The sequence below is a fragment of the Pseudophryne corroboree genome, chromosome 2 (assembly GCF_028390025.1).
Source record: "Pseudophryne corroboree isolate aPseCor3 chromosome 2, aPseCor3.hap2, whole genome shotgun sequence".
In the NCBI taxonomy this organism is placed as follows: Eukaryota; Metazoa; Chordata; class Amphibia; order Anura; family Myobatrachidae; genus Pseudophryne; species Pseudophryne corroboree.
Genome location: NC_086445.1, coordinates 638,143,289 through 638,165,994, shown reverse-complemented (window position 1 = coordinate 638,165,994; position 22,706 = coordinate 638,143,289). Strand labels below are relative to the sequence as shown.

General features: G+C 47.6%; 1 protein-coding gene across 2 annotated transcripts in view; it reads right to left on the bottom strand.

The window, feature by feature from the left end:
* LOC135041525 (cadherin EGF LAG seven-pass G-type receptor 2-like) overlaps nt 1–22,706 on the bottom strand; it is a 407,444-nt gene that overhangs the window by 172,775 nt on the left and 211,963 nt on the right. For both annotated transcript variants that reach the window (XM_063954943.1, XM_063954944.1), the window contains exon 13: nt 15,570–15,735. In XM_063954943.1, coding sequence (XP_063811013.1) covers nt 15,570–15,735 — 166 coding nt within the window. The remainder of the gene's footprint in view (nt 1–15,569; nt 15,736–22,706) is intronic.

Here is a 22,706-nt window from a genome sequence, read left to right as displayed (position 1 = left end):
ATTTTACTAGAAAAGGTCTGGAGAGCTCCCCTAGCTGTGACCGGCTCCTCCGGGCACATTTTCTAAACGGAGTCTGGTAGGAGGGGCATAGAGGGAGGAGCCAGCCCACACTCTCAAACTCTTAAAGTGCCAATGGCTGCTGGTGGACCCGTCTATGCCCCATGGTACTAATGTCGACCCCAGCATCCTCTAGGACGTAAGAGAAACAGAAGGACAGCAGACTATCTTCCCCACCTCCACAAAAAGAACTGCAATTAACATACTACAGTGAGTTTCCTAATCCACTACCACCAACGCCTGCAGACTGCACATCCTGGACACTGAACTCCCTGTCTGAATAACTAAAAGCACTAATGCTCTCATGCATTGCTTTCTGTTTCTCAGATACACTATCTACATCCACTGTGTAACAATCTCAGCCTTCCATTCCTTCCATTATTTCCCAATAATTCCTGTTTGCACTGTCTTTGCTTTTACAACCCTCCCCTCCCCCCCAGGGCCGGCTCCAGGCCTACTAGCACCCTGAGCGAAAACATGTCAAAGCGCCCCCCTCCGCGCGCGCTCCAGGAAAAGTGGGCGTGGCCTCTTGGAAAGTGGGCGTGGCCTCATAACTTCATATTATTAGACTATAAATAAATATATTTTCACACACCCTCTACGCACACAATTAGCAGCCTCACACATAACAGCCACAGTAGTGTTCCTTACACACAATGTCTCCAGTATAGTGTCAGATAGACATGATATGCCCCCCAGCAGTGCCAGCTACACACAATATGCCCCCCTAGCAGTGCCAGTTACACGATAGTGTTCACTTTTTAGGGCAGGGAGGGCACATTTTTAAGTTAGGAGGGCAAAATGACGTACGTACTGTAATGCTTGGTGCTCATCTACCTACATGGCAAAGCATGGACAGTGCGCGCCGAAGGCGCGCAGCAAAAATTTAGGGGCGTTGCTTCGTGGGGAAGGTGCGTGGCCACATAATAGTGGCAATTCGCATTACACCACACAGTAGTGCAGTTAATACACACTGCGCCAGGCAGAGCACGTTAGACACTTTGCGCCAGGCAGAGCACGTTAGACACTTTGCGCCAGGCAGAGCACGTTAGACACTTTGCGCCAGGTAGAGCACGTTAGACACTTTGCCTAGCCACAGACGCCTAGCGGGAACACTACATGATATGCTCCCCAGCCGTGCCAGCTACACATGACATGCCCCCCAGCAGTGCCAGCAACACATGACATGCCCCCCAGCAATGCCAAATACATAAATGGCCACACAGTGCCAGATATGTAGATACAGAAAAGCCCCCACAGTGCTAGATAAATGCCCCCACAGTGCTAGATAAATGCCCCCACAGTGCCAGATAAATGCCCCCACAGTGCCAGATAAATGCCCCCACAGTGCCAGATAAATGCCCCCACAGTGCCAGATAAATGTCCCCACAGTGCCAGATAAAATGATAAATGTCCCCAAAGTGCCAGATAAATGCCCCCACAGTACGCCCCACAGTGCCAGATAAATGTCCCCACAGTGCCAGACAAATGCCCCCACAGTGCCAGATAAATGTCCCCACAGTGCCAGATAAATGTCCCCACAGTGCCAGATAAATGCCCCCAGTGTCAGACAAATGTCCCCACAGTGCCAGACAAATGTCCCCACAGTGCCAGACAAATGCCCCCAGTGCCAGATAAATGCCCCCACAGTGCCAGATAAATGTCCCCACAGTGCCAGACAAATGCCCCCAGTGCCAGATAAATGTCCCCACAGTGCCAGATAAATGCCCCCAGTGCCAGACAAATGCCCCCAGTGCCAGACAAATGCCCCCAGTGCCAGACAAATGTCCCCACAGTGCCAGATAAATGCCCCCACAGTGCGCCCCACAGTGCCAGATAAATGCCCCCACAGTGCCAGATAAATGCCCCCAGTGCCCGACAAATGCCCCCAGTGCCAGATAAATGTCCCCACAGTGCCAGACAAATGCCCCCAGTGCCAGACAAATGTCCCCACAGTGCCAGACAAATGCCCCCAGTGCCAGATAAATGCCCCCACAGTGCTAGATAAATGCCCCCACAGTGCCATCCTTACTGCTGTCCGGGTCCGGGCAGGCGTGCGGGTGGGCGGGTGCGGGGCCGGGTGCGGGCGGGAGGGCGGCCGGCCAGGAAGCGTCCAAGGCGCTTGTGTGCGCTGTGTGCGCTGCGCCGGCGTCTGATGTTAGATACCGGCGCCGCTCAGCGCGTACAGTGCACACAAGCGCCTGCAGTGACCAGGGCCGGCTGCATGTTCGAATATGGCGGCGCCAGCGCGCGGCGCCCATTAAGGGTGGCGCCCTGCGCGGCCGCTCTATTCGAACATGCCTAGAGCCGGCCCTGCTCCCCCCCTTCTCATTGTCTATTCTATATTACACCCACTCCATTCTATATTATTCCTCTGAACAACACTACTGTACTGGAATTATGGCTCCTTGATCCTGTCCCATACCAATCCTCACTGCTAGGTCACACTCCCCATCCTTTCCAGACCACCCACATGCATTCAGAACCCAGCCAACCTGATCCCCATCTCCCATGTCCCTTCACTTCCTTTCTCCTGTGCACTCTGGAATGCTAGATCAATCTGCAACAAGCTACCAACTATCCACAACCTCTTCATCTCCCACTCTTAACCTTCTCACCATCACTGACACCTGGCTCTCCTCCTCTGACACAACCTCCCCTGCTGCCCTCTCCTATGGAGGCCTCTCCTTCACCCAGTCGGTCTTACCTGATGACCACCAGGGTGGAGGAGTGGGCATCCTTCTCCCCCCAAACTGCACCTTTCGTGTCATCCCACCCGAGCCCTCCCTCACCTTTTTCCACCTCTTGAGGTCCACACTATCCGCCTCTTCTATCTCATTCACCTCCTTGTGGCAGTGATCTACCGCCCCCCTGCCGCTGTTCACCTTTCCTTGATAACTTTGCTGCCTGGCTTCCCCACTTTCTCTCCTCCGAACTCCCCTCTATCATCCTCGGTGACTTTAACATCCCTATTGACATCACTAATGCAGTTTCCACTAATCTTCTTGCCCTTTCCTCCTCCTTTGGACTTTCTCATTGGACCTCCACCACTAATCACAATCTCGGCCACTCCCTCAACCTTGTCTTCACCCACCGATGTGATCTCTGATTTCTCAAACTCTTCCTTCCCTCTCTCTGACCACCATCTGCTTTTTTTCACCCTCTCATCCTCCTTCCTCCTCTCCACGCCCAGATCCAATACCACCAGATGCAATTTCGGGTCTCTCGACCACGCTATCCTGTCCTCCCTTGAGACTTTCCTCTCTCCACCATGACTTGTCCCAACCAGGCAGCCTCCTTCTATAACTCTTCCCTAACCTCTGCTCTCGACTCTGTGCCCCCCCCCCCCCTCTCCTCTGTCCCCCTCCATCGCTCTAAACCCAACCCTGGCACACCAAACTAACACATTTCTTACACAAATGTTCACGCTCCACTGAACCCTTCTGGAGGAAATCTCACTCTCTGGTGGACTTCCTCCATTTCAAGTTTATTCTCTCCTCCTACAGCTCTGCCCTTTCCCTCGCCAAGCAATCCTTTTTCCAAGTACTTATCTCTTCTCAATCCTCCAGTCCACGCCGTCTCTGAAACTTTCAACACTCTTCTTCGCCCCCCTCCTCCTCCCCTCCCATCCTCCCTCACTGCCACTGACTTTGACTCCTTCTTCATCTCCAAGATTGAGGAAATCTGACACAATATCTCCTCCCGTCACCCCTCTGCTGCCCCCCTGCCCCCATCATACTTCCCCTCCATCTATCCCAGCCTATCCTCCTTCTGTCCCACTACAGGCAAGGAAGTCCACTCCCTCATCTTATCCCCCCCCCCCCCCCTCCTCAACCTGTCCCCTGGACCCCCGTCTTCTCCGCTCCGTCTCCCCCATTGCCTGTTCCCACCTTGCTCACATCTTCAACCAATCACACTCTACCGGCATCTTTCCCTCACCATTCAAACATGCTCTGGTCTAACCTATTCTCAAAAAATCCAACCTCGACCCTTCATCACCCATTAGCTACCGCCCCATCTCTATTCTCCCATTCGCCTCCAAACTACTTGAACGACTGGCCTACAGCCATCTCACAAGTTACCTCTCTGACAACTCCACTACAATCTGGCTTTCGCCCACTCCACTCCACTGAGACTGCCCTGGTGAAAGTCAACAATGACCTGCTTTCGGACAAATCCAGGGGCCACTTCTCCATGCTTATCCTTCTGGACCTCTCTGCTGCCTTTGACACCATGGCTCATCCTCTCCTCCTCCGCACACTCCAACACATTGGCCTCTCTAGCACTGTCCTTGACTGGTTTACCTCTTACCTCACTAACTGCTCCTTTTCTGTGTCTGCCTCCAGCACCACCTCACACCCTTCCATCCTTCCTGTTGGTGTCCCTCAGGGTTCTGTCCTCGGCCCCCTTCTGTTCTCCCTGTACACCTCTTCCCTGGGTGCGCACATTAACAACTTTGGCCTCCAATACCCCCTCTATGCTGATGACACACAACTCTACCTCACCTCTCCTCTCCTGATCTGTCACTCTCTGTCCTCTCTCAGGTTTGCAGCTGCCTCTCCGCCATCCTCTCCTGGATGTCTGAGCTCTTTCTGAAGCTCAACATGGACAAAATTGAACTCATTATCTTTCCCCCAGCCAGAGTAACACCCCCTGCCAATATCTCTATCACTGTTGACAACACCATCATCTCCCCCATTCCCCAACTCCGCTGCTTGGGCGTCACTCTTGGCTCCTTCCTCTCCTTTGCACCCCACATCCAAGCTCTGACAAGATCCTGTCAGTTCCAGCTATGCAACATTGCTTGCATCAGGCCATTTCTCTCCCAGAGTGCAACTAAACTTATCATCCACTCACTGGTCATCTCACACCTCGACTACTGCAACATTCTCCTCACTTGCCTCACTTGTTCCCATCTTGCTCCCCTCAACTTCGCAGCTAGGCTTATCTTCCTCTCCTGCCACTCCATATCTGCCACGCCCCTTCAACAAAATCTGCACAGGCTCCCATTCCCCTACAGAATCCTCTTCAAACTCCTCACCCTCACATACAAGGCCATCTCTAATTCCAGTGCTTCCTACATCTCCAACTTCCTCTCCCTTCATACTCCATCCCGCTCCCTACGGTCGGCCAATGACCATCGCCTTTCCTCTACCCTGATCATTGCTTCCCATACTCGAGTTCAAGATTTTGCCGGTGCTGCACCCCTTCAGTGAAACCCACTCCCCCGCTCCATTAGACGCTCCCCGACCTTGCAAAACGTCAAACGGGCACTGAAAACCCAGCTATTCATCAAAGAGTGCCTTTCCGATGCATAACCTAGTCCTGAGGCTGCTCCTCCAGAATTGTGGTGCTCTGTTACCTGTACTCTATTTTTGTTATTTATTTACTGTAATGTTTTGTCTCCCTGTACTGTCCTTTGTACGGCGCTGCGAAACACTTGTGGCGCCTTATAAATAAAATATAATAATAATAATAATAAGCTGCTGTAAGGCTGGAATTACAATGCACTTGTCACTCTGGTAGGGGTTTGTGAACTCGGACTGGGTTAAGAGGTTGAAGTAAGAGATGAGACCATATGGAGGAAACTAGCTGTCTTGATAAAGTTCCTTTGCATGTATTGGGAGTGTCAACTGGAGAGGATGGCTCTCCCAGGGAACTACATGTACTGCAACTGGAAGGCACTACTAGTTGCAACAGGATTTGGTCCTGTTGGAATTCAGCGACCAATGGAATACTTGGTTTGAGACTTGAAGATCTTGGTAGTACAATCTTTAAAGCAGAGATTATTTTGTGAATCCGGAGATAGAACAGGAACACTCTGGATAAAACTGGAACTAAACTTGCACTGTACTGGCCTTAAATCAGAATAATTCTGAACCAGGCTGGTACTGGATTTGCACTGGACCTTGTTGGAACCAGACTTACACTGGACTGGGTTGGAACCAGGATATAAACTAGCTTCCTTAGTGATGAACTCAGGGAATAAACACTGAGAAGCACAGAGAGTCTGGACACAGAGCTTACGGTGAACAACGTTGCACTGGAAATTGACCAGTGCTTCTGAAATTCCCTTTATGGTCCAGATTGGCTGGGAGAGGTAGGTGCCTTGATTCAGTAGCCACACTGGTGATGCAGCAGTTAGCTGACCCTTAGCAACATGGTGGCACCCATACTCCGACAGCAGTGTAATCCCTACCATGAGAAATGCTAGAACTATCTGCATCCACCACATGCAGCCACTGACAGGAACACCAGGATCCAGCAGCAACAGCAGCCGATGGATCCCCTGTACGCAGCAAGAATGACCCAACAGCATCCAGATGAGTAAGAGCCGGGGTCTGTCACTGGGGTTTCGGAAGCCTTCTGTGACAGTACTGATGGTGACCACTTGGGGCTGATAAGACGGTTTGACCTAAGAACAGCTCTGTCTTCATTAAGATGAGAAATCCCGATGGACCTACAAGACAGAAACTGCAGCTCCAAAATTCTTCTAGCAATGAAAATAGCCAACAAGCTACCAAAAGACTGCTAGGAAACGGTCTTCCAGTTGTGGAACTCTAACTCCACTGATTTAAATGGTTCTAATGGAGTGTAAAGGAAGCAGCCCCAGGTTGAGTTTCCGAGGAGCTATTGAGGATAATATATAAAGGTTACACATGCATCACTCCCTGAATGAAGGTCTGCCCATCATGTAAAAGAGAGAATAATATGAAGATAACAAAAAAAAAAAAAAAAAAGAGAGAGAGAGAGAGAGGCCTGAGACCCCCTTCCAGACCCTGCAGATTTGGTTTTTTTAGACATGGACCACCCTAGGACCTCTGACATGCTTAATTTATATGTGTACTGTGGCCTTGGCCAGTTCGGTGCTAATTGAATCTGCCAAACATCAATATACCCCAGTCTTATAGGCTGACATAAGTTGTTAGAATTTTTCAGTTCTAGATGGCGAATTTCTGTTGAGGGTGTGACTGCTCAGTTACAAGTGAACAGATAGACACATCTCTGGAGAAAGTCTAGTAGTTGGTTATTAATAAATTGTGAGACTTTATATTTTCTAGATTTAAACTAGAGATGAGCGGGTTCGGTTCGCCAAGAACCGAACCCTACCGAACTCCACGTGTCAAACACGGTTCCGAACCCAAACGAGGCAAAACGTCATCATCCCACTGTCGGATTCTCGCGAGATTCGGATTCCATATAAAGAGCCGTGCGTCGCCGCCATTTTCACTCAGGCATTGTAGAGAGTACAGAGAGGATGTGACTACGTTCTCTCAGTGTCAGTTCTCAGTATCAGTGCTCATTGTCTTGTGTTGCATCGTGCTGCTCAGTAATACTACTACAGTGTCTTGTGCTGCATCTTGCTGCTGTAGGGTGCTGTGGTAGTAGTGTCCTGTGACTGTGCATCGGTCATCATCATTCCAGTCACAGTGGTATCTGGGGGGTGACAATTCCAGAGTGCTTTTGTGCTGCTCACTAATACTAGTACAGTGTCTTGTGCTGCATCGTGCTGCTCAGTGTCAGTTCTCAGTAGTATCATCAGTGCTCATTGGGGGTAATTCTGAGTTGATCGCAGCAGGATTTTTGTTAGCAGTTGGGCAAAACCATGTGCACTGCAGGGGAGGCAGATATAACATGTGCAGAGAGAGTTAGATTTGGGTGGGTTATTTTGTTTCTGTGCAGGGTAAATACTGGCTGCTTTTATTTTTACACTGCAATTTAGATTGCAGATTGAACACACCACACCCAAATCTAAAGGGGGGTACTCACGGAGCGATCGCTGCTTAAAATCTAAGCAATCTGACTAGATTGCTTAGATTTTAAGCACGATCGCTCCGTGTGTAGCCCCCTCAGCGATAGCGATGCGCAGCCCCGCGCATCGCTATCGCTGCTGCTAGATTGGCCTGCATGCAGGCCAATCTAGCGGGTCGCTCACTTCACCCGCTGGGTGAAGTGAGCGGCCCCCCCGTCTCCCCCCGCACGCTCAGCACAGATCGCGCTGTGCTGAGCGCCGGGAGAGATGTGTGCTGAGCGGTTCGCTCAGCACACATCTCTCTGACATCGGCCAGTGAGTACTGGCCTTAACTCTCTCTGCACAGAATTACCCCCATTGTCTTGTGCTGCATCGTGTTGCTCAGTAATACATTACTAATACTAGTACAGTGTCTTGTGCTGCATCTTGCTGCTGTAGGGTGCTGTGGTAGTAGTGTCCTGTGACTGTGCATCGGTCATCATCATTCCAGTCACAGTGGTATCTGGGGGGTGACAATTCCAGAGTGCTTTTGTGCTGCTCACTAATACTAATACTAGTACAGTGTCTTGTGCTGCATCGCGCTGCTCAGTGTCAGTTCTCAGTAGTATCATCAGTGCTCAGTATCACTGCTCAGTAGTATCATCAGTGCTCAGTATCACTGGTCAGTGCTCAGTGTCTTGTGCTACATCGTGCTGCTCAGTGTCAGTTCTCAGTATCACTGCTCAGTAGTATCATCAGTGCTCAGTATCACTGCTCAGCAGTATCATCAGTGCTCAGAATCACTGGTCAGTGCTCAGTGTCAGTGCACCTCTTTTTCTCTTTTCTTTGCATCATGTGCTGTTTGGGGACTATTTTTTTTAAATTGCCATCCTGTCTGACACTTCCGTATATGTCCAGTGGTAGTGCCATTTGATATAATTCCCGACATTACTGCCATTTAATTCCAGTGATTTTGTCTGACACTGCAGTGCCACTCCTCGAAGGGCCAGGTGTTTGTGCCAGCCACTTGGGTCGCTTAGCTTAGTCATCCAGGGACCTCTGTGCAAATTTTAGGACTAAAAATAATATTGTGAGGTGTTCAGATTAGACTGGAAATGAGTGGAAATTATGGTTATTGAGGTTAATAATACTATAGGATCAAAATTACCCCCAAATTCTATGATTTTAGCTGTTTTTGTGTTTTATTCAAGTCACCCGAATACAAAACCTGAAAGGGTGGTTTTGCCAAAACGCGTCCGAATCCAAAACACGACCGCGGACCCGAATCCAAAACCAAAACACAAAACACGAAAAATGCCCGCTGAACATCTCTTATTGAGAAATTTAGAAAGAAATATTACATTAAGTAGATCGCGTTTATATGTCCTCCTTAGGGTAAGTTGTGTGGTGAGGGACAAGATTTGCTTCTGTTTGGCCACATATTTTATGACTGGCAGCCACCAGCACTGGTTTTACCTATTATATTGACCATGAATAATTTGAATTGGTCCTGGACCACCAACCCAGGGCACCCCTGCAAGTGTCCCGAGGCACCCCAGGGAGCCACGGCACACAGTTTGGGAACCTCTGGTTTAGAGAGACAATTTTGTCTTCTGATAAGAACACTCTCTGCTGATTTGTGTCAAAGGGGAAGCAATCAATTTGCCGCCTGTCGGAATCCCGGTGGTCATAATACCGACACCAGAATCCCGGTGCACAGTGACTATTCCTACTTGTGGGTGTCCACGACACCGATAGAATGAGAATAGAACCTGTGACGAGCGCAGCGAGCCCACAAGGGGATTATTGGCACTCGCCCTGCGGCCGGCATTCTGCCAGGTGGGATGCTGGTGTCGGGATCGTGACAGCTGGCATATCTCCCACCGGTAAATAGTATGTATTCCGTGTCAAAGAGAATTTCCAGGAAGATCATCTGTTTGGAAGGTGAAGGCTGATTTTTTTTTGTACTTAAAGATCAATTTGTGAGACTCTAAGCTGTGCACCACTTTCAAAATAGTAGCCTACAACAAGGCCAATAACTTTGCCTCGATCAACAGATCATACAGTAATACCGCTTTTGCATCGTGTATAGCAGGTCGCACCCATGACTTATGCACTGGTCCTTCCCGGATGCGACCCGCTTGCGACTCCGTTCAGGTTAATGGCCCCAACATGGCATATTGCTGTGTCGATGATGTCACCACATGACGTGCAGAAGTGGCGCTTGGGGTTCAGATGGGGTTCACCTGTTCCCGTACAGTGAAGGGGTAGTGGGTCACATTGATCCGGGAACCTGCTTACACTGCACTTCAACCCGGATCGTACCTGTGTAAAACTGCTTTAATCCCGGGTTGAAATACCGGGTTGCTCGACCCAGGTTATTTCCCCTGGCCCCTTTCACACTGCACAAAAAACCAGGTTATTTTTGGCAGTGTGAAAGGGGTATAATGCTGGTCATACATCAGACCAACTTAAGACCAACTTTCCTCCAACTCTCCACCTCTAACTTGTCTGTCCAACTAAAACAGTGATCCACACATCTAACCAACTTTTCATCAGACCAGCCAACTTCCCTCAAACTTGTAATGTCACAGAAATAGGCGGACAATGCCTGCCTATTTCTGCATGTTTTGAATAAATAATTATTGAAAAATTCAAAATTGCAGGTCTTTTTATTTATTTCAATACATTTTTTCTTTAATACTTTTGTATAGTGACCTACAACATGTACTACATACAGATAGCAGGACCAGGTATGAAATAATTGTAATATAAAAGTAACCATTTGGGGAGTGAGGGCAAGGGAGACTGCGCTGCCTAGTGCGGACAGGTGATGCTGTGCTGTTATTCTTTGGAGAGATGCAGACAGGGAAGGAACTAGATGCTGGTGTGTGTTTGTGTGTGTGTGTGTGTGTGTGTGTGTGTGTGTGTGTGTGTGTGTGTGTGTGTGTGTAATAGTTAGATGGGAGGGGGATTGCTGGCAGGCTGTGTTGCTATTTTATGGTGTGTGTGTTTGTGGAGTAAGGGGGGGGGGGGGAGATGTGTGGGTATCGGCAGGGAGAGTGCTACTGGTGTAGGTACGGGGGAGCCTGGATCTGTGTTCTGAAATGGCACCAAATGTCCCTTCCTGCAGGAGGATGGAGCGCAGTGAGGAGGCCCTTGTAGTCAGAGGGGCTTCCTCACATGCTCCCTCATGACTTGCCCAGATTCCCATTCCAGCAAATACCCTTGTGACTGCACCCCACTGGCACTGGCAGCTTCCAGTAACAGGGCGGGGGATGCCCAACGTTCTCGCACAGCAGCCTTCCCCTGTTCGGTTCTGCTTGGAGGACCCACTTCCGTTGCCAAGGACCCGCTGCTGGTGCCAATGACCCGGGGGGGCTGCTGCCAGTGCCGATGATCAGGTGGACCCACTGCTACAGGTAGTTCCCCCTACACTAGAACTATTAGCTGGGTCAAATCAAACAGGTTGGATTTTCCCAACTAGTTGGACCAACCGTTTTTGCCCGTTTTTCCGCATGTGAGAACAAACGGCTGATTATTATCATCTGCTCCCATACACTGCCATATTATCATTCCAACCAGTCAACTAGTTTGCTGATTGGAATGATATCGTCCTGATGTATGGCCAGCATAAGTGATGGAAGCTAACCCTCTGGATCGGAGAAAGTCAGTCATTACTGCTATGATCTTTGGAAATATCCTTTATGCTGTAGCCAATCAGATTCCCTAATGTAGTCTAACACCCCTATGGCATGGCATTCCGATATACCAGAATTAACAGATTTTACCACTACTTTATCTTATACTGCTAACATCTAACTGGCTCTTAAATCAGCCTCATTACAAGAGACTTACTTAACAGTAATTAACAGGATGGTTCATCTCTTCATTGTCAGTAGACTGTCTTAAGTGCAGCCGACCTCATGCTACGTTATCCCATAATCTCTGGCACTGTAGAAAAATCAGTAGGTGTTGTGATACATTTCTTGATCAGCTACACGCTGCTTTTGGACTCAGACTCCCCAATGTGGCGGATGCCCTCCTTTTTGCTAACTTCTCTTTGAGGATTGAATATACATCACTGAGCCCCCATGTATCACTACTAGTGGTTATGGTCATGGAGGGAAAACAAGTTAACTTAAAACATTGGCTCTCCAAATCCTCCCCGACTATTGGTGAATTGAAATCAGTCATATTGAAGGCTCTCCATTATTAATGGTGTGTGCCTTCCTTTGATAATGAAAAAGGAGTTATAATATTTTAGAAGAAATGTACTACTTACCTACACTGACCCATACATCTACATGGAATATATTTGAAGTCACAAAATGGTTTCTGCTGCATCAACTCACTGGCCCCTGTTTTTGTCTCAGGTTATCCTGGGCCCTAACTGCAGGGAATTGTGTTTGATTACAGGATTTGCCACCTCTCGCTCCCGTCCCCTCTGCATCTCCCATTTTGCTTTTTCTCCTCACATTCTATCCCTGTGCCTACATTTTTCACAGCATGTCTTTCTGATGCCAAGTGGAGCAGAGAGGATTTAACTTTCACTCATCCAACGATTATGAGTTTTATGTAGATTTACTCACTTTATTACTTTATTCCTCTCTATTTATTTTTACCCTCTTTCCTTTTCTTTTCCCATTTCTTCATGTTTAGTTCTTTTCTTTGTAAAGCCTGCTGCAATGTTACCGAGACCCATGTCATAACATTGATTCTTTGCACAGTTGTTTTGTTCTGTTTGTTCAGTTGTATTTTTTGCTGCACTATAAAAGGCTTAAAAAACAAACTGCAACAACAACAATCTAGCTGCATAAATCTCCAGAAAAACTTGCAGAACAAAAGATGGCCCTGAGGCCAGCGAGATTGCTCAAATTGAATGCATTTTATGCTATACAATATGTCCGGGCAGAAAATAACAAAGACAATAATATTTTTTATGTTAATTGATGCCAATTAATAAATAAATTACCAATGTGTAACGTAATTGGTGCTTCCTCCATTAATAACATGCTCCAAATGACATTAAAAAAAATTTGTCTGCATAACTTAAAATATTTTTTTATAAATAATCTTGTTCTCCCCAAAAAAATCTTTCATATTTAGATTATTTTTGGGTACCCTTAATTAAGTATTAATTTATGGCTATTTATCATGCTGTTTGGTCAGATACATCACAATGAATGTAATTTGAGCAATCTCTTTGGAAAGAGCCATTTTCTGGGAAATGTTTATTCAGTTTCATTCACTGAGCTTGTCTGTCTGTTTCTTACCTGTGATAAATCACTAAAACTGTCGATTTTCACACTAAGGGGAGATGTATCAAATCTTGAAGAGAGATATGAGTACCAACCAATCAGCTTCTAACTGTCACTTTTCAGACCATGACAGAAGCTGAATGGTTGGCGCTTTATCGCTTTCTCCAACCTGATAAATCTCCCCCTAAACCTCCAAATTGCATTCTGGCAATTTTGAACAGAAAGTTCCTGGAAACTCACCACAAATTCTGCCTAATTTAAACTTGCTGAAAATCCTCAACCTATTATATTACCTCATGTATTTATAACTTTTAAAGTCAATTTAGTAAATGTTTTAATATTACTGTTATTATTTTGACTGTAATAGTATTACGAATTAATGTATATGTGAGTTTGGCCCTATTGTGTATTGCTTTTCACATACAGATGTGTCCTTCATCTAACCTACGTACGGCTGACTCGGCGAGTGCCAGAAGTCTTTTTTCTTGAAAATGCGTCTTACTCGCATATGCAAACAACATGCATAAGCAGACTCTGCTGGTTAAAATGACATGCAGAATGACTATATTCTGTATGCGTCTGCAGCTGTATCTGCATATGAAATGCTACATTAGAGTGTTTTCCAGGAAAAACCTGTAATGTATTATTCTGTATCAAAATACAGCTGGAGATGCATACAGAATATAGACATGCCATATATAATTTTAATCAGCATAGCCTGTGCATCTTATTCGTATAGCGATGCGAATAAGACACATTTTCAAGTAAAATATACATAAAAATACTATCGGCGTTAGTAAACTGACTCACGATTGAGCATGACTAGGACTGTTTAACGTGACTGTAGCAACGATGATGAAGGACACATCTGTAGATCTATGGCCCATATGCCAGCTATGCATATGCTCAGAAGAGTCCTCACTTTGTTCTTTTGAGAATGCACAGGGGTGGTCATTCCGAGTTGTTCGCTCGTTGACGATTTTCGCTATGCTTTGTTGCTAAATGCGCATGGTACGCAGCGCGCATGCGCTTAGTTATTTAACTAAAAACTTTGTGTTCGTGCAGCGCTTTTCAGTCGCACTGCTGATCGGTGAGTGATTGACAGGAAAGGGGCGTTTCTGGGTGGTAACTGAGCGTTTTCCGGGAGTGTGCTAAAAAATGCAGGCGTGCCAGGAAAAACGCGGGAGTGGCTGGAGAAACGGGGGAGTGGCTGGCCGAACGCAGGGCGTGTTTGTGACGTCAAACCAGGAACTAAACGGACCGAGGTGATCGCAATCTAGGAGTAGGTCTGGAGCTACTCAGAAACTGCAAAGAATTATTTATTAGCAGTTCTGATAATCTTTCATTCACTATTCTGCTAAGCTAAGATACACTCCCAGAGGGCGGCGGCCTAGCATTTGCAATGCTGCTAAAAGCAGCTAGTGAGCGAACAACTCGGAATGACCACCAGGGCTGGCAGATGAATTTTGACGCAAGAAAGAGCAAAGGCCAGGGGATCTGAGGCCCTTTGGATAATATCTCCCGAACAGTGTATCGGATACAGTAAATACGTTTTAGACCAATTGGGTCAGGATCCGTAATTTTGTTTGCCAATATATGTGCAGGACTCATATCCAAAAGGTATGACTAGTAATAATGTAACTAATTGCAATTACTTTTTATTTTCACATGACCCGGGAGATATGAGGAGAAATCAGCGTAAGTGATCTGTTGATGTTTTCTTGAGCACCTTTGGGATCTGCATGCCGGTTTATCACCTGGTGGATCATTATAATTATTGGGTAATTTTAATACATTTTTTAAATCTATTTTTTTCTTCCTTTCTGTATAATTGATCTTGGAATTGATCTATGGACTCTTTACTTGAACTGAATACACTCTAAGATACTTTATTAATTATACAAAATGATAAAGTAGTGTCAGTTTTCAGATAGTTTATGTTGTTTTATAATAATAAATTAATGACCACATCTTCTTTATAAACCTCTAAAACTTACAGACAGTTTTTACGTACAGCTGCCCCCTTCCCCATAGAATTAAATAGGGTCAGAATATGGTGAGACATAAATCCGAGTTCAAAGTAGGTCGCTAAAATATCAACAACAATGGGCAGAATATGATGCAGGCAGCAGATGGGAATAATCATAAACTAGCAGAATGGCAACATTGGAGGCTCTCCCTCACTTCAAGGGGCACCACCTGAAGTAGAGTAAGATCTGTATTAGGAAAAGTGCTAGATTGCGGGACAAAAACAATTACATCCTACTTAATTAATTAACTAAGTTCTCAATATATGTTGCATAGTGTACCTTCACACACTGTATTATCTTATCATATATTCATTTAATTTGTGCAGTGATAGTTGGGCTGACTAACTCGCTGCAATTGGCCACAGGTAGGTTTATAAGGCTGTCAGTAGCACACACTCACTATCAGTGCGTGACTTCCGTCATTGTCTATTATCACACTCGTTACTGACTGCTTGTTTGACTTCCATCCTGTATATAACAAACCTTTACCTTGATGACAAGCACAGGAGTAGTTGTCCCAGTCATCCCTGCAGTAGCTGTTCACTGGACACGGATTGGAGTCACAGGGGTCGGGAAAACTGCAGCCAGACTCTACATTCAAAAACAATGCATTTGCCAGAGAGAGTGGAGAACTGAAGGAACCCACTCTCACACCCTGCACAATAAAATAATCAATTGTTAATAAATGAAGGCAGGTCTGGTCTTAGGAAGCAGAATGGTTAAATCATTAAATTATGTGAGCACTTTAAAAAGCTGCCTACGTAACTATGCCATATCGCTTATGGCACTAGATAGTACAGCATCTAAACAGCTACCTACAGTTAAAAGAGTCATCACAGTCTTCATTGAGTGAATAGGTATTCACACTATGCACGTCTGTCTGAAAATGTGCATGGTCAAAACAAAACAAAATACTACAATTTTCAGCCTATCACCTTACACTTTTATATTGTTCCCACTAATACCACTTTCACATCGCAATAGCGGGTCGCACCTGGGACTTCTGCACGGCTCCTTCCAGGTTCGACCTGCTTGAGACCCCGTTCAGACTGGTGCCAAAAACCTGGCAAATTGCTGGGTTGGTGATTCAGCAGTGATGTGTGCGGAGGCGGTGCATGGAGGTCAGATCACCTCCAATCGCTGACTCTCCCTATAGTGTGAACAGGCCCCGGATCGCATCGACCCGGCAATTCGTCACCCTGCACTTCAACCTGGGAATAACCCTGCTTTGCTCCCAGGTTGAAACTGTAACATACCCCTTTCACACCGCACCTCAACCCGGCAATATACTGGGTTATTTTGGCGATGTGAAAGGGGTATTACACTTGATATTGCCCTCATTTAAATGAATTATGACTGTGAGAATCAATTCATATTGGCTACAATGATCAAATCTGGGCTAGTAGTGATCATATCTAACAGTTTATGTTTAGTCAGCTCTCTTTTCAAACTATGGGGGATATTTAATAAACATAATAATGTATCTCATAAAAGCTAGAAAATAAGATTTTACTCACCGGTAAATCTATTTCTCGTAGTCCGTAGTGGATGCTGGGGACTCCGTAAGGACCATGGGGAATAGACGGCTCCGCAGGAGACTGGGCACATCTAAAGAAAGCTTTAGGACTATCTGGTGTGCACTGGCTCCTCCCACTATGACCCTCCTCCAAGCCTCAGTTAGGACACTGTGCCCGGAAGAGCTGACACAATAAGGAAGGATTTTGAATCCCGGGTAAGACTCATACCAGCCACACCAATCACACCGTATAACTCGTGATAGGAACCCCGGTTAACAGTATGATAACAATGGAACCTCTGAATAGATGGTTCGCAATAACAACCCGATTTGTGTAACAATAACTATTTACAAGTATTGCAGACAATCCGCACTAGGGATGGGCGCCCAGCATCCACTACGGACTACGAGAAATAGATTTACCGGTGAGTAAAATCTTATTTTCTCTGACGTCCTAGTGGATGCTGGGGACTCCGTAAGGACTATGGGGATTATACCAAAGCTCCCAAACGGGCGGGAGAGAGCGGATGACTCTGCAGCACCGAATGAGAGAACTCAAGGTCCTTCTCAGCCAGGGTATCAAATTTGTAGAATTTTGCAACGTGTTTGCCCCTGACCAAGTAGCAGCTCGGCCAAGTTGTAAAGCCGAGACCCCACGGGCAGCTGCCCAAGATGAGCCCCCTTCCATGTGGAATGGGCTTTTACAGATTTAGGCTGCGGTAGTCCCACCGCAGAATGCGCAAGCTGAATAGTGCTACAAATCCAGCGCGCTATAGTCTGCTTAGAAGCAGGAGCACCCTGCATGTTGGGTGCATCTAGGATAAACAGCGAGTCAGTTTTCCTGACTCCAGCCGTCCTGGAAATATAATTTTTCAGGGCCCTGACTACGTCCAGTAACTTAAAATCCTCCAGGTCCCTAGTAGCCGCAGGCACCACAATAGGTTGGTTCAAGTGAAAACCTGATACCACCTTCGGGAGAAAGTGAGGACGAGTCCTCAACTCTGCCCTATCCATATGGAAAGTCAGGTAAGGGCTTTTTTATGACAAAGCCGCCAATTCTGACACATGCCTGGCCGAAGCCAGAGCCAACACATGACCACTTTTCATGTGAGATATTTCAAATCCACGGTTTTAAGTGGCTCAAACCAATGTGATTCCAGGAACTTCAAAACCACATTGAGATCCCAAGGTGCCACTGGGGCACAAAAAAGGGGCTAAACATGCAGCACTCCCTTACAACGTCTGAACTTCAGGCTGACATCCTTCCTGGCTTTGATCAGGATAAGAATGACTTCCTCCGGAATGCCTTTTTCACTCAGGATCCGGTGTTCAACCGCCATGCCGTCAATGCAGCCGCGGTAAGTCTTTGAACAGACAGGGCCCCTGCTGCAGCAGATCCTGTCTGAGTGGCAGAGGCCATGGGTCCTCTGAGATCAACTCCTGAAGTTCCAGGTACCAAGCCCTTCTTGGCCAATCCGGAACAATGAGTATAGTTCTTACTCCTCTTTTCCTTATTATCCTCAGTACCTTGGGTATGAGAGGGAGAGGAGGGAACACATAAACCGACTGGTACACCCGCGGTGTCACTAGAGCGTCCACAGCGATCGCCTGAGGTTCCCTTGACCTGGCGCAATATCTTTTTTATTGAGGCGGGACGCCAGCATGTCCACCTGTGGTCTTTCCCAACGGTTTACCAGCATTTGGAAGACTTCTGGATGAAGTCCCTATTCTCCCGGGTGGAGTCTGCTGCGGAAGTCTGCTTCCCAGTTGTCCACTCCCGGAATGAACACTGCTGCCAGTGCTACCACGTGATTTTCCGCCCAACGGGGAATCCTTGTGGCTTCTGCCATTGCCCTCCTGCTTCTTGTGCCGCCCTGCCTGTTTACATGGGCGAGCGCCGTGATGTTGTCTGATTGGATCAGTACGGCTGGTTTTGAAGCAGGGGCCTTGTTTGGCTTACGGCCTTGTAAAGGGCTCTTAGCTCCAGAAAATTTATGTGAAGTGAAATCTCCTGTTTTGACCACAGTCCTTGGAATTTTACTCCCTGTGTGACTGCACCCCAGCCCCGAAGGCTGGCATCCGTGTTTACCAGGACCCAGTCCTGTATTCCGAATCTGCGGCCCTCTAGTAGATGAGCCCTCTGCAGCCACCACCGCAGCGACACCCTGGTTCTTGCCGACCGGGTTATCCGCTGCTGTATCTGGAGATGGGACCCGGACCATTTGTCCAACAGGTCCCACTGGAAAATCCTTGCGTGGAACTTTCCGAATGGAATTTCTTCGTACGAAGCTACCATTTTTCCCAGGACTTGTGTGCATTGATGTACCGACACCTGTCCCGGTCTTAGGAGGTTTCTGACTAGAGATGACAACTCCTCGGCTTTTTCCATTGGAAGAAACACTTTTTTCTGGTCTGTTTCCAGAATCATTCCCAGGAACAGAAGACGTGTCGTCGGGACCAGCTGTGACTTTGGAATTGAGAATGCAGTCCTGCTGTTGCAGCACTTCCTGAGAAAGTGCTACCCCCTTACCAACTGTTCCTTGGACCTCGCCTTTATCAGGAGATCGTCCCAAGTACGGGATAATTAAAACTCCCTTCTTGCGAAGGAGTATCATCATTTCGGTCATTACCCATGGTAAAGACCCTCGGTGCCGTGGATAATCCAAACGGCAGCGTCTGGAACTGATAGTGACAGTCCGGTACCACAATCTTGAGGTACTCCTGGTGAGGAGGGTAAATGGGGACATGCAGGTAAGTATCCTTGATGTCCAGAGAGACCCTGTAATCCCCCTCGTCCAGGATCGCAATAATCGCCCTGAGCGATTCCATCTTGAACTTGAATCTTTTGTTATATGTGTTCAAGGATTTTAAATTTAAGATGGGTCTCACCGAACCGTCCGGTTTCGGTACCACAAACATTGTGGAAAAGTAACCCTTTTCCTGTTGAAGGAGGGGTACCTTGATAATCACTTGCTGTGAATACAGTTTTTTGGATAGCCACCAACACTGCCTCCCTGGCAGAGGGAGTTGCCGGTAAGGCAGATTTTTGGAAACGGCAGGGGGGAGACGTCTCGAATTCCAGCCTGTACCTCTGAGATACTACTTGAAGAACCCAGGGATCCACCTGTGAGAGAGCCCACTGTGCGCTGAAAATTTCTGAGACGGGCCCCCACCGTACCCGGGTCCGCCTGAGCAGCCCCAGCGTCATGCTGTGGACTTACCGGACGCAGGGGAGGACTTCTGCTCCCGGGAACTAGCTGTGTGCTGCAGCTTTTTCCCTCCCTTTTCCTCTTGGCAGAAAAGATGAGCCTCTAGCCCTCTACTTTTCTGGGGCCGAAGGGACTGTACCTGATAATACAGTGCTTACTTTTGCTGTGGGGTAGCTTGTGGCAAAAGTTTTGATTTCCCAGCCGTAGCTGTGGAAATGAGGTCTGAAAGACCATCCCCAAACAGTTCCACCCCCTTCTAGGGCAAACTTCCATGTGCCGTTTTGAATCGGCATCGCCCGACCATTGCCGAGTCCATAACCCCCGTCTGGCGGCAATGGTTTTACATAGCGCTTATTAGTGATGCCAGTCGGCAAATATCCCTCTGTGCATCACGCATGTATAAGACAGCGTCTTTTATATGCTCTATTTTCAGCAAAATATTGTCCCTATCTATAGTATAAATATTATCCGACAGGGAATCTGACCACGCAGCTGCCGCACTGCACATCCATGCCGAGGCAATAGCAGGTCTCAATATAATGCCCGTGTGTGTGTATATAGCTTTAAGGGTAGTTTTCTGCTTTCTATCAGCAGGTCCTTCAGGGCGGCCGTATCCGTGACGGTAGTGCCACCTTTTTTTAATAAGCGTGTAACCGCTTTATCTACCCTTGGGGTTATTTCCCAACGTGACCTATCCTCTGGCGGAAAAGGGTACGCTGCTTAGAAATTATCAATTTCTTATCGGGGGAAGTCCACGCTTCCTCACACACCTCATATCAATTCCTCAGATGTAGGAAAACTACTGGTAGTTTTCTGTCACCAAACATAATACCCTTTTTTGTGGTATCTGGGGTATTATCAGAAATGTGTAATACATTTTTCATTGCCTCAATCATGTAACGGGTGGCCCTATTGGAAGGTACACTAGTCTCATCGTCGTCGACACTGGAGTCGGTATCCGTGTCAACATCTGTGTCTGCCATCTGAGGTAGCGGGCGTTTTAGAGCCCCTGATGACATGTGAGACGCTTGGACAGGCACAAGCTGAGCAGCCGGCTGTCCTATGTCGTCAAACCTTTTATGTAAGGAGTTGACACTGTCACGTAATTCCTTCCATAAGTCCATCCACACCGGTGTCGACCCCGCAGGGGGTGACATCCCATTCACAGGCATTTGCTCCGCCTCCACATCATTATCCTCATCATACATGTCGACACAGCAGTACCGACACACAGCACACACACAGGGAATGCTCTGACAGAGGACAGGACCCCACAAAGCCCTTTGGGGAGACAGAGGGAGAGTATGCCAGCACACACCAGAGCGCTATATATCACAGGGATATCACCTATAGAGAGTGTTTTCCCTTATAGCTGCATAATATATATATACTGCGCCTAATTTGTGCCCCCCCCTCTCTTTTTAACCCTTTTCTGTAGTGCAGGACTGCAGGGGAGAGTCAGGGAGCGATCCCTCCAGCAGAGCTGTGAGGGAAAATGGCGCCAGTGTGCTGAGGGAGATGGCTCCGCCCCTTTTTCGGCGGGCTTTCTCCCGCTATTGTAAAAGTTCTGGCAGGGGTTAATAAACACCTATATAGCCCCTGGGGCTATATATGGTGTCAGTTCGCCAGCCAAGGTGTTAATATTGCTGCTCAGGGCGCCCCCCCCCCCAGCGCCCTGCACCCATCAGTGACCGGAGTATGTGGTGTGCATGAGGAGCAATGACGCACAGCTGCAGTGCTGTGCGCTACCTTGGAGAAGACAGAAGTCTTCAGCCGCCGATTTTCCGGACCACCTTCTTGCTTCTGGCTCTGTAAGGGGGACGGCGGCGCGGCTCCGGGAACGGACGACGAGGTCGGGTCCTGTGTTCGATCCCTCTGGAGCTAATGGTGTCCAGTAGCCTAAGAAGCCCAAGCTACCACCACTTAGGTAGGTTCGCTTCTTCTCCCCTTAGTCCCTCGGTGCAGTGAGCCTGTTGCCAGCAGGTCTCACTGAAAATAAAAAACCTAAAATATACTTTCTTTCTAGGAGCTCAGGAGAGCCCCTAGTGTGCATCCAGCTCAGCCGGGCACAGAAATCTAACTGAGGCTTGGAGGAGGGTCATAGGGGGAGGAGCCAGTGCACACCAGATAGTCCTAAAGCTTTCTTTAGATGTGCCCAGTCTCCTGCGGAGCCGTCTATTCCCCATGGTCCTTACGGAGTCCCCAGCATCCACTAGGACGTCAGAGAAAATGTGATATTTATCTTTTCTCCATATTAAAGTGTAATGACAAGTATGGAGAAATCACCCAGTGGCAGTTGCATATAAAAGTGTAAGGTAATGATCCTGGTAATAGGCTGAAAATTGCAGAATTTTGTTCTGTTTTGACCATGCACATTTTCAGACAGACTTGCATAGTGTGAATACCTATTTGTCTCTTTTCACTGTAGGTAGCTGTTTAGATGCTGCAGTCTTCTAAAATGCATTAGGGGAAAAAAAAGTATTCAAAAGGTGGACTTAGGGGTATATTTACTAAGGTGCGGGTTTATATAAGTGGAGATGTTGCTCAGAGCAACCAATCAGATTCTTGCTATTATCTTCTAGAACAGGGAAGGGTATCCTACGGCCCTCCAGCTGTTGTTTAACCATACCTCCCAACTGTCCCGATTTCAGCGGGACAGTCCAGTATTCGGACACTGTCCCGCTGTCCCTCCCGCGGGTCGCAGTGTCCCGCGGGCGGGGGGCAGTTGGGGGAGGCTTTGATCACCCGCTGCTTTGCGGTGATCACTGAATAGATGCCGGCATCTATTCAATGCTGGGAGGGGAGTGCTGGGCACGCCCCCAAAATGCCGAAAACGGGTCCGTGAGGCTGGGGCACGCCCACTCGGTAGATGCCACGCCCCCTGCCACGGCAGGTCACACC